This window comes from Anser anser (genome assembly GCF_964211835.1).
Source record: "Anser anser genome assembly, chromosome: 15".
NCBI classification, from domain to species: Eukaryota; Metazoa; Chordata; class Aves; order Anseriformes; family Anatidae; genus Anser; species Anser anser.
Genome location: NC_139736.1, coordinates 12,185,118 through 12,197,813, shown reverse-complemented (window position 1 = coordinate 12,197,813; position 12,696 = coordinate 12,185,118). Strand labels below are relative to the sequence as shown.

General features: G+C 43.4%; 1 protein-coding gene across 7 annotated transcripts in view; it reads right to left on the bottom strand.

Moving 5' to 3' along the window:
• DNAAF8 (dynein axonemal assembly factor 8) overlaps positions 1-12,696 on the bottom strand; it is a 107,349-nt gene that overhangs the window by 94,383 nt on the left and 270 nt on the right. For 5 of the 7 annotated variants that reach the window (XR_014572797.1, XM_083800247.1, XM_083800252.1 and 2 more), the window contains exons 2-8: positions 10,910-11,069; positions 8,028-8,162; positions 6,392-6,889; positions 3,870-3,966; positions 3,349-3,487; positions 2,368-2,514; positions 1,481-1,546 (exon numbers count right to left, since the gene is read on the bottom strand). Coding sequence is in view for 6 of the 7 variants with exons in the window: in XM_083800247.1 (XP_083656373.1) it covers positions 1,481-1,546; positions 2,368-2,514; positions 3,349-3,487; positions 3,870-3,966; positions 6,392-6,889; positions 8,028-8,162; positions 10,910-11,069 (1,242 nt within the window). In the remaining variant the exon portion in view is untranslated. Of the gene's footprint in view, positions 1-1,480; positions 1,547-2,367; positions 2,515-3,348; positions 3,488-3,869; positions 3,967-6,391; positions 6,890-8,027; positions 8,163-10,909; positions 11,070-12,168; positions 12,605-12,696 lie in introns of those variants that run through there. The other 2 variants (XM_083800250.1, XM_083800249.1) reach the window with 2 other exon arrangements.

The following is a 12,696-nucleotide window of genomic DNA, read 5'->3' as shown; positions in this document are numbered from 1 at the left end:
TCCAGTTAGATATTGATGTTGCAGTTAGGTGGTGTTTGAGTACATAGCATCATAGCGCTCTACTAATCCAAACTAAACGTACTTCTTGGAACAAAGAAAATCCAGATGGAGCGTATTCTTCCTCCGTAAGGATCTCACTTCTGCCATCACATCAACCAATCCAGAACCACCAGATCAACATTTACATTGACAGCTGTGATACTGGCTCTGAACTATCTGACCACTCTGGCAATAAACTAACAGTGTATTTATTTTCCATGCTAACTAAGTGCCTGGAGATCTTAAGACCATAAGATTATCCCTCCAAGGCCTTAACATGTAGGTATATTGTGCTACGGCATACATAGCCCTATTAAAAACTCCATCCAGGTAAAAGTGAAAATGGCACTGAACCCATGCAAATGAGATCAGGATCTTGCACTACTGAGACCATGAGGCTTTCTTATTTAGAAACAGAACTGAATAATGTTTGCCATGTTTTTGTGTATTTACTTTAACACCATTAAAACAAATCAAAATCCACTCAGCTAAGCTCTGTTCTCCATCACACCAGATTTACACTGATGCAACTTCTGCATTTGCCTCAGTGACAGCGAGAGTTCCCCAAGCATCATCTCATCCCCATTTTCTGATGGTTTTGGATTAGATGTCATAAGTTACGCTGAGTATTCAGCTCTGTTCCTTGCCAAGTCATTTATTCTTTTAGACTATTAAAAAAAAGAAAGAGTAATTGGCTGGCACAACAATACGAAGTGTTCTGCCTGTCCTCTGTACTGCTGTAATGTGAACTTACATGCATCAGGTTTCTAAATATAATACAGAAGATAAATACAGTAAGATGTTTAAAACTTGACATACCTGTTTCACATTAAATGGATGTCTAAAAATCTATGGGTATGAATCAAGTCCTAAGTTTAGTAACAGGAAAAAGGCTAGCATCTGTGCCTATTGAAGAATCTCCGGTTTAGGATTCCATGACTATATATATACACACACACACCCCTAAACAATTAAGGAGAAATGTGAGCATCTGTGCCCACATAATGTATTCAATATTCCCTTTAAGTCAACATGCATTCTAGCCTATTTTATTACTGCTAAAAATAAAGGCTTGTCTGAGTCAATTTGCTGTAACATTTTCAAAGTTTGCTTCCAAGTCATTTAAAAGCAGTTCTCATGTCACTTAAACGTGTCTGGAGAAAAAGCCATGTCTACTCTGTCTTTTATGCCACTGCCACACAGCTGTAAAGTAGCATGGTGCTATACCATCTCACACCAATCAGTTTCTAACTTCAATATCTTTACCATGCAACAGAGATCTGGGTCCAGACTGAAACGCTTTTGTTATTAGGTTGGGTGTTTTTGCTGTGAAAACCAGGAATGGAGATATTTCAGTATGTGAGCTCTCGCTCTAATCACTCTTAGGGGAATTATTTTAATTTTGTAACACTTGAATTAGGGTCAAGGTAAAGAATCTTACATTCTCCTTTCTGTTTGGTCCTTAATTGTCACAGTCTCTTCTTCTTCAGTGGAGCTGTCGCCTGCACTATGAAATAAATTAGATAGTGTTACTTAACTTCGTTCAAACTGTGTGTTAGATTTCAGTCAATTCTAAGATGCAAATTTAGAGCTATTAGGAAAATCAGGAGACACTTCTAGGGCAGATCTCTAGGTCTTACGGATAGCTCTTCACACTATTACTCCAGCAAGGCAAAAAGAAGCAAACAACACTCAAGCAATTCTAGATCACAATGTGTTGGTTGCACTCTGCTGTTTATTAACAAGGTTTCTTGTGCTGTTTTCTTCAGTCTCTTGCTGCAGTAAGTATGCATCTTGAGAAGGAAGCAAGACACCGTTAGTTCTGAAGAAAGGACACATCTGCCAGAATCTGTTGCAGACTGAGAAGAACCGGGCCTCCTATGGACTATATAGAGCCCTCTTATCACACGGGAGGCTGAGAAATCATCATCTACAGTTGCTTGCCAGGAATGTAGTCAAGGAAGTCCATTTCATACACAGTGCTGTCAAATGCTAGCCCAATTCCAACAGACAGCTGCAAGCATTGCTTTGCAATCACTGCCCACTCCTTCATAGATAGGAAGCTTTCTAAATGTTATTCCAGGGATGATTTGCATGTCCCTTCTGTGCTGCCTGCATCCCTGCACCTTTACATGTTCTGAGACAAGTTAGCCTCTCCTCAAAATACTTTCATGCTCAGCTATGGGCTATGCCTTCCTATTAAGGTCACAGAAGCGTGCAAGAAGAGAAAACTTTAAAAGCTTATTTCACAAGTATGAGATGCAGAGAGAAGGTTCCTTCCAACTTCCCACTTTGTTATTGACTTCTAACAGTAAAGCCAGAATTTACCTTTGGTTCTCATCATGGAGTGTTACTGACTTCTGTGGTTTAGCATCTCTTAAATCAATGTACACAGTTTGAGGCTCTGGCGGGCACGGTAATCTCATCGTGTCCGTCCTCGGAGAACTTGGTGAAGATGATAGGAAAGCAACATCCCTAAGTACAGAAAACATTGTTTTAACACTTCCTCTCCCTTATCCAGAGGAGAAATCCTGCAGGGCACAGGTTATGATTGAAACTGGACTGTGAAAGAAGCTTTGTGCTTGGCCACCGCACCAATTCAAACTCTACTTTTGCCTGCTATCCACCACCTTCCAGAGCTCAACTGAAAGATTCAGCTCCCCACCAGGAACACAGGTCACAGGCAGCATAATGAGGGATTTTTAGTTCTTAAAAACTGATGTAGTCAAATTGACAACTGATGTTGTCAATTGACAGGCAGTTACTGTACCAAGTAACTTACAAGATCCCAGTGTCAATCAGCAAGAACAGGCCCCTTTTTCCTCTCTGCCTCCTTCAACAAGTCCATTTTATCCTTCAGAGCATACAAAATACAAGTCATCTTCATGGCTCTTCCTGCTGTCAGCAAGGAGACTTTTAGCAACATTAGTATTTAAATTAGTATTTTAGCTAAATCAGGACCAGTAAGAGACACTGCAAGCCTTAAAATTAACCTACATGACAAAAAACCATGGCCATGATCATTTGCTCAGCCTTGTTCCCCTTCCTTTCCCATTCATCTCAAGTCTGGCAAGATCTAAACAGAACTGGTAGAGAAGGCTCAGGTGGCAGGATACTGCCTGTTAAATAAATGTACATGAATGACCGAGTCTTTGTCTTTTAATGCCACTACAACATATTCCAACAACAACACAAGCTTTCTGCAGAGGCTACAGAGGAAAGCACCTAGAGAACACCATGAGTTTCCAAGCATCTCTACCACCAATTGCAACTACCTGCTGTACATAAAAATTGGAGTAAAGGACCTACTTCTTATTCGCTTGCTCTTCTTGAAAGGAGATCTTGGTTGATGGCCTCCTGCGGCATGGAGACATTGTCCTGGACTGCCTGCCACACAGCTCTCCTAGTTTTTCCATGAGCTGATGTTCAGATCTACACCTGAAGGTCTCTATGAGACAACAACAACAAAAATCACCATTTGTGGTATATTGGGTGATCCAGTGGCAGAAGACCCTTTCCCCATTGTAACAGCACACCTTTCTCTACAGCCTGTCAGAACAGGAGGGATAAAAAAATACTATTGATGTCTGCCTCTGACTAAATTCACTCCAAACCTTTATCTGCCTTGCCTCTGATTCACTCTTAGGCTATGAGAGGCTACAAAGCACTTTTTGCAAGTTAAAAAAATAATGTTTTAAAGAGGCATTCAAAAGGCTACCACGATCTCAACATTCAAGAAGATGCTGCAGGAATGACTTGAACATATGAAGCTGAGTTTTCTTTATTTTTACATGTTTTCAGCGAAATTGGTACTAATTTAGCAGTATTACCATGATCTGCTGAGGAGACGGCAAATTCTGCATGACTGCTATCTTTCTGCTGCTTCTGCTCCTCAAGAATCTTGTCTAGATCCCATTTCTCAGTATTCTGAAAGAAGAGAACCAAACTGTGATGGAAAATTCACCACCAAAAAATTGCTACTAAATAAGAGTTCCTTTGACTTGCACACTTTGTGGTAACTTCCTCTCATTCTTCTGCCATACATAAACACAGAAGTGACACAGAATTTCACCTTACTTATCCCCAGCGCTGCCCCACTGTCACCTGCCAGTAGATGAACCAGTCACTCTGGATACAGCTGCTTAAGCACGAGCCTCAACAATTAGCATGACCAACAAAGAGACAGTCCTCTGTCCACCCCTCCAAGTACTATTTTCCTCTCCCTTTCAACCATCTTAGAAAGATGAGGTCCCTGACACTCCCCCTAACTTGCTTTGTTACACAGATCCACAAAGAAGTGCTGTAAAGAACAGCATGTATTTATCTCTTTGGATACTGCTTCTATTCAGCTGCCTCATCCACATCCGTTGAGGCTTCCTCTCTGAGAATCATGAATGCCTTTGATACAGACTATAGAAAACAACTGTAGATAGTGAAACAGGCTAAAGGATGGTCTGACACAAGGCCAGTGAGCATCAGCTGGGATCTCACAGCTGTTTATCCCAAACTGAAGATGGGATCATCGATTTTGTTAGCGCAAATCACACGTACACTGGCTGAAGATATGCTCACTGTGCACACCGCTCACATAGGTATGAGAACCAGTCTGTGATGACAAAGGCTCCCAGGCATTTCAGACACTGTCTGCTTTCCCCTCTGAATATTTAATATAAAGTTTCATTTAAAATAAGATATGCCAATCTGGTCTGAAGCACCAGAACTTAAAAGTATTTATATTTTTTTAATTGTCATAATGGACAGCCAATTTCTTTTTATGTCACAACTACAATTAACGGGTGTTTTGTGTGACTTTTTATGGACTTTAGAAGAGCAGAACCAGTCTTGAAAACAGCTTCACCCTGTAAAAACCTCGGTCATTTGCCCCTCCCTATCAAGAGTTGATTCTCACTCTTTCCAGAGCGATAGATCTTCACGCATAGCTGAACCATGATCAGATCTATTCTAATATTACAGGCCACAGCTGATGCAACGTTGAAGGCTGATGATAGCCACAGGCTTAAGTCTCTCACATCGCCATAAGCTAATCTTGGTTCAATAACAACATTGAGACGTATTGGTCTGGAAGAGTGACTGACAGCCGAGCTCACTACCAAGAGAACCACATCATGGTTCAGTACAGGTGTTGTTTTATCAGACAGCCTGGAGGGAGAGACCGCACGTGCTTTTGTGCTGTGATGCAACTGATACTCAACTTTTTCAACAATACTGCTTGAATATCAACTACTATAATAAAAAGACCAAATTATCATCTAAACTTGCAGCAGTAAGTCTTTATCCTCCTCAGCTTTAATAGGAATGAGACTATCGTAAGGTATTGTAAGGGTACAGAACAGTAAGAAATGAAGATCTACAGGATTAAATTTCAAACACAGGAAGGGACTTAAATATTCATTAAGGAAGAAAAAAATATTTCTCAAATGAGCTAATGGAATTTCTTCTGATTCCAAACATATTAGTTTTTAACAATTTTAATTGACAAATTGAGGTACCTTGCTGAGCTGGGAAGTAGCAATCAGATTTCAAATCTAAACATATACACCACGCATGCAAAGGATACAGCTTTGCCCTCACTGTTGTGAAGTGAGAATACACTGAGCCTGGCCTCAGAACACACACAAAAGCATCAGGCTTCAGTTCACTGATGTCAGTGACATCAAACAGGTTCTGAAGACAAAACCACGCCTCTCCAAGTAACAGAGCAACTGACTTGCGCTAAGTGAGGTGGGAATTAAATCTAGAACCACTTGAAAAAATAAATAACCCTCCAATAACTGCGTGATTAAATGATTCAGCACAGTGCAGAAAGAAAGGTAAGCACTGTCACCCTTTGCCTGTACTAGCAGAGCTCCAACATCAAAAGGTTATGGTTTTGTTTTTTATTTTTAAGAGTGAAGATCTCAGGAACCCTGACTGCTCTCTTCTCACCTCCAGCATTACCACACTGCTGCAGAAGAGACGAGATACTGGAAGGCCAGAAAGCTCACTGTTTTAACGTAAAGCCTGCAAACAGAAGAGATCCCTTGCCTTCCCAGGGACAGCTGCAGTGGCTGGTGCTCCTGAATGAGAGCTCAAACCATGCCGCTGATCAGTGACTTTTGCTACCATTACAGACTGTCAAGGGCAGCTCCACAAGACAAAGAGAAGCTTCTTAGCAGTTTGTATAGCATACGACCCAACAAAACTCAAATTCAGGACAACAGCAAAGAAAAATGCTGTGGCATGTGCCAAATTCAGCATTTTGGTTCTCTATTTTAGTAGGATTATGCAGCCAATGCCCTAGCCCTTCTACCCCATGAACAGCACTCTGAAACCGCTTGTTTGGGCCGCTCACCTGCGAGGACTGATGGGTTTGTTCTTGAAGGTGGCCATCTGTAGAAGTTTCTTCCTTAACACTTCTTTCTAGACTGTCGCTCATGCCATGGGAAGGAGGCTTGACATTTAGCTCTGGGTGGCCTGGTGGTGGCTCTAGATATATTTTTGAGAGTATCTTTGTCTTTATCAGCTTTCTTCTCTCTTTTTTACTGCCCAGCTCTTCCACTAACGATGCTGTATTAAGCCAAGAGTTCACTCTTTCCTTGGCCTGTTGCCTGTCCAGCTCTTTCTCTTCAAGTCCATCTGTGGAATCTGCAAGAGGTTCTTCAAAAAAACCAGCTCCCTTTTGGCCTGGAATTTCTTCAGCATGGCTGGCAAGACTGGAAGTCTCATCTTTAATCACCAGTACATGTTCTCTTGCACTAACTTGGGCACCATCTGTTTTTTTCTGAAAGCCAAAACTTTTCAGATCTCCATTCCAGATCTCCCATGGATATCTTCCTGTTTCCTTTACTTGCTACAGGTAGAGAAAATACACACATGCACAAAGTCACATCTCCCTGAGCTATAGAAGCTGACAATAAACCAAAACAAAGTGACTGGCAGATAGCAACTCCAACTCAGACACCATCTGGTAGCAGCACACACCACGTCCATCACAGAAAACAGTAAGACTGTTTACTTTGCAAAGGCTATAGCTTCAGGATGTGCTAAGCACCCTTGAAATTAGTTTACCTTACATCTGCTCATTATATGCCACTTCTTACACTGAGATAAATGAATGGGGATAAAGCAGCGCAATAAGTTAGTCCTTCCGGGACAAAATAAGGTCAGCTGGCTCCTCTTCCAGCTTCTTATGACACCTAGTCTTCATCAGTGCAGATGCAATGTGATCATTTTATCTCAGAACACTGGTACAAGGGCTGAACTCCCTACTCACCCTCCTTAGTACACTGCCATTAGGAATTCTGCTTTTTCTAGGTACGTAAAATGGTGGCTGAAACCATTTCAAACTGTCTAAAACTTAGAAGCCATTGCACAGCACTACTGTTAACACACAGCCGTGCTGTGGCTTCAGCTGAGCTGCAGGTAACATTCCAGTACTGAGCTTGTTATAGAGAAGTCCACAGACTCAGCGAACAGCATCGTCTGCCTTAAGGACTCGGTGTTACCACCAACCCATAAATACTCGCATGGTCTTTCTGACTACAAACTGGGCACCTGTTATCACATGACAAACCGTGCCTTCCCGCTCCATACGCACCATAATGTACATTAACCATAACAAGATTCATTAGATTTAGAAGAGACTGAAAGATTTCTTGAGAGACAGGACCACAAGTAAAGAAAAGGCTGGTATTTTAACAAAGAAAAGATGGGATACACATCACCAGGATCTAAGGTGTGCCATAGTCTTAAAAAAAGGTAAAAGGAAAATAATAAAAACTAAATGATGGGACCAAAAATAAAGTCTGAAAGCACACAAGCAGAGAAATCTTAAGAGGGTCACTATATATAGAAAAAAAGACCTAATTTCCAATGGGAGAAGGTACTGGGGACTATGTTCTTCTATCATACTATTCAGCCAAATTGGTCAGGTAACAGCAGCTGTCTACACTAGAGACAAGCAGAAGAGAAGGTTACAGTCATACAACCTGCTCACAACAGCCAACAACCTGTGTGTCAGAGTCTTCCAGGGAGAACTCCAGCAATTCTTCTGACAGGTCAGGAATTAAGTTGGGATGCTCTCGATGGAAGATAAAAAGCTCCTCATCACTCTCACAATCAGACTGTCAACAGAGAAGTTAAATGAAAAATTAAACTTCACTTAAATGCTTGTTTTGTGGTCACAAATTCTATGTTATCACCACCTGACTGAAGTTCAAAAACCAACATTTTCTCCTCAATCACACCTCAATTAGATAGCCTGACACTCAGCAACCTAGACTGTCTTACAATAGACTAACATTTGAGCAAGCTACAGTAGTAAAAAAAAAAAAAAAAAACAGATAAAACATTGAATTGCCACAGAGCATGATAACTAATACTCCTCTTAGCAAAGTAATTAAAGTGGTGTGCAAGCCCTGAAGATCCTAAATGATTCTTTGTACTGCCTTATTTACCCCTTAGGAAGCAGCAAGAGCAGAGCTGCTCCCTAAAGGAGGATAAGCCAGAAACGTAAGTACCTCACCAGCTAGGAGGTCAGAACCACAGTACCTAAGAGGAATAAGCAAGACAGGCTAGAAGCAGCGGCCACGTGGAGCCAAGAACCCATGCTATAAGGTCATGCTGCAGTAAGAATGTATGCCTCAGGCCAAGTAAAGAAATCAATTCACAAGTCAAAGCTTGGATCAAGGCAGAACTGTAGCTGAAGACCAATGCTCTTCTAACAGAGCCCAGACTGAAAGCAAAGGCCCAGGGCTGAGTTCAAATAGAGCTGCTGGGCCAGTGGGTGTGGGTGGAAGCTCCAGGTGAGGCTGGTCAGGGCCATAAAGGCTTATTATTGCACTCAAGGCTCTGACATTCACTGTTCAGAATGCAAATCACTACCTATACTTGGTGGGACAGAGTTTAAATAGTTTTGAAAATCTCTTTTCTGAACGTAAGATGCATGTTTGACATGAAATCTTACCCACAGACAACAAAGAGAGAATAAGCAGCTTCCCTGCAGTTAGGACCCTGGCTTCCTGCTTGTCTCATTGTTTTGCAAGTGTCTATTTTCAGTAAGTCACATTTCAGAGAACTTTCTCCGGCATAATTAATTTTTCCTAACATAGACGAAAGTGCAACGTAACTTCTTTCCCCTTAATAAAATGCATATGAAGGTAATGAAAGTACTTCAGGGCATAAAACGCTATTTGTCAGTGCCACTTGCGATGCAGGAGCACAGCCTGCTGAGGTTACAGATCTCAGACACAAAAATGCATCTTCCCGCAAGTGGAAACCACTCGGGCAAAGGTGCAGGAGGGAAACCACAGGCTCAGCAGGCTACTGGTTTACATTAAGCAGGAGAGGGATTATACAAGCAGATCCTTTGAATGTAAATTAAGGGTAGCATGTAAATGCCAAATAGACTGCAGCAGTTCCTTCAGCAGGAAATTTGTTCCACATGTGATAGAAACAAAGAATTTGGAGACTTTTTATGAGTAAAAAAATGGTCAACGTGATTTAGAGTTATAGACTAGTATTTGGCACAAAAATACAAAGGTATCTCTCTGCCATAACTTTATTGCACACTTATAGAACAAGAATGCCTAGAAATCATTCCTGAGTGTTGATGTTTAATCTGTACTGCATAGACACATCTGAAAATGCAACAGTTGCTTTAAATAACTAACCCAGGATATAGGTAGGGAGGAACTGGGAAACAGTAAGGCCATGTAACTTGTCCAACATGTATGTTCCTGATAGAGCCAGGTGCAGAAAACAGGTCACGGAACCTATACCTACCCTTTACCCACTACATCACACTGCTTCTCATAACCGATTATTAACTGGCAATAAATAGCCCATGAAGGCACTTCTGACTCCTTCACGGCTCACAAGACTCCCTTTGTGTCATTAAGGGGCATGCTAAGTTGGAATAAACTCCCAAATAAATTTCCTGAAGAGTGCAAAACCATTTTTTCACAGTTACCTGCTTGACAATTAACAAAATATTTTGATTTGGGCAAAAGGCCACTACTAATCAAGTCTTGAGACACACTATCACCTCAGAAAAGTCAATGCCAGAACCAGCATCTTGAACTAGAGAGGCAGGCACTTCTATTTCCACCAGGCTGTCCTGTGAACTGAGATCTTAAGCTGCCCGTAGGCAGCCTGTCCCAGACATTAAGACCCAGCAAGTAATAAATATGTAACGGTGAAGAATACTGCACAATATCTATGAATCTCATGCTTTATGTTAAAACAGTAGTGGCATTATGCTTCTTTGCAGGTAGAACTGAAGAACAGAAATCAATGTGGCTTTGTGAGAATTACAGGCAAGGAAAAAAGTAGAATCCAGAAATCAAATATCAGACAAATGCTTCTTCCAGTGGACCACAAAGGCTTCAGGAGTACGACTTTCCTGTGATCCTCATACACAGAAAAACTTTCTGTATGGGCCTACTGTCTGGCCAGTACATTATCAGAATGAGGAGCACAATACTCTCAAGGATAAAACCTTAGCATTTCATCTCGGACCAGTTGTATGATTCTTTCCTCTTGTATTTTTGACTGAACAAACTAAGCAGAAATGTGCGGTCATTCTGCAAGGTGTCCACTACCCACCTCTTCCCAACCTAGCAATATGAGCATCTGGAGAAATCAGTCCCACTTTGAGGTTCCAAAGAACACAATGAGACAAGATAGCAATTACACCAACAATTAGAGGTAACGCTGTGGGTTAATGCACACCGTAACGATACTCAGAATGAACAAGTACACCACCAAGGATAACATACTAGCTATTCAAAAATGGCTGGCAAAGATGACCTTGATTTTGAGATTTTTTTCTAACAGACAGTGAGGAAGATAGGCAGGTTCCAGTGCTTACTGTGGAAGTGTCAGAGTCCAGAGATGGGAGCTGATCTTTCACTGCAGCAAGTATAGCTCCCCACTGAAAGGCTCTGTTACTCTGAGCAGGGACTGTAGGAGGCTCAGGTGGATGCTCTGTATCCTCACTTTGCCCTTCTGAGGCCATTAGAACAGCTTCCCTTCAATCAAATGAAAGATGAACTTAAGTACACCTCAGGAAAGAAAGCAAGGGAACATCAGAACAGAGCAAGAACAAAGCGTGTGCATTCAGGGTCAGCATAATTCTCAGCACTCCCAGGGTTTTCACGGTCAGCAGTGAACACTAAGATCTGTGTTCTTGGAGTTGCTCCTTCCCACCTGAGCTCACCGGGCTCAGAGCTTTCTGCCCCACTCCCCGTACACATGCATAACTGGGGCCTCACCAAGGCCATTTTAGCCCCTCATATATAAAGAATTTCCAGGATCGTTAGCTGGACTGGCTTGTCATTGTGTTCTTAGGAAAGCCTGTTCTCACTGCCTGCATTGAGAGGGAAGACAAGACTGACACCTCTGCTCTCAGCTGGTCTTTACTCCTTTTTCCTGTTTCTCCTCATGTTCCCCTCCTCACTGATCAAACAATAGATAAAATGATTTACGCTTGCTTTTTGTCACTGCATTTGTACAAAAATAGTTGAGAACAGGCACGCTCTTGGATTTTGACCTCTTACAGGATTTTTAAAGCAGACTCCTTCCTTGTGTTTTCCTTGATGTACAAGAGGAATTGAGACAACACAGTAGGGACTACTGCTGTGCTAGCAAGTTGAATAATTAATCCTCATGGAAAATCTTTGCTTTTTAAGTTTTTATGCCAAAATTGCACGGCTTCCTGGGGAATCAAAAGCAGGAATAAATCAGTACTGTTTGGCGAGAAAGGTTAAGAGGTCTGTGACTGTATGTTGCTCAGCAGAGAACTGTCCAGAGGATTAGACTGATATTTGCATTGGCATGGACTGACAACTCCTCTGAACATTACCTGAAACCCATCTTGTGCCCTGGCAAGTTTACAGCTCAAGGAAGGCCATTGCAACTATTTTATGTGCCGCTCACATACAGCTGCTCCAGTGTTTGTAAGCCTACGCTTGGATCTGATTTATGTACTGTGAGAGAAGTCACCAAGGCTGGAGTACCGCGTTCGGACAGCGAGCAGGAGCTGGCTAAGAGGACGGGGCTAAAACCAAGCTGCCCGCTGCAGCTCCCTGCTGACAGAAGGGGGCTTTCCCAAAATTAAGGGCTCTGGACCTGGCTTCTCAGTTGTCGCATACAGCGTCCTCCCGGGGCACGAGCCCTGCTGTACGCGTAGAACAGCCGTGGCCAGACCTAACACAACTTGTGCCTCCTGCAGAGCCGCGGCCGCCTGAGGAGGCACCCCCCGAGCTCCCCGCGCCACCACAGCCGACATTTTCTGTCACGCCCGCCTCGGCCGCCCGCCGTTCGGGGCGCGACCGCAGCCGGCGGCTGGAAACGCGAGGCGGAGCGGCGCTCGTGGGCACGGGGCCCGATGGAGAACCGGCCCGAGCCGATCCCTGCCCGCGGCGCCTCCACACGGTGCCGGGGGGACCGGTGGCAAGCGGGGCGGCCTCGGGCCCACAGCGGCCAAGATGGCGCCGGGGCGGCGACGCCCGCGCAACCCCGCCCCCGCCCGCTCGTCGCCATGGCAACGCGGCCCACGGCGCCCGCGCGGCCCCTCCCCTCCCGGCAGCGGCCCCTCCGCCCTCCCCCGCCACCGGCCTCGGCCTGGGGGTCCCGGCAGGGGGTGAGGCGCGGAGG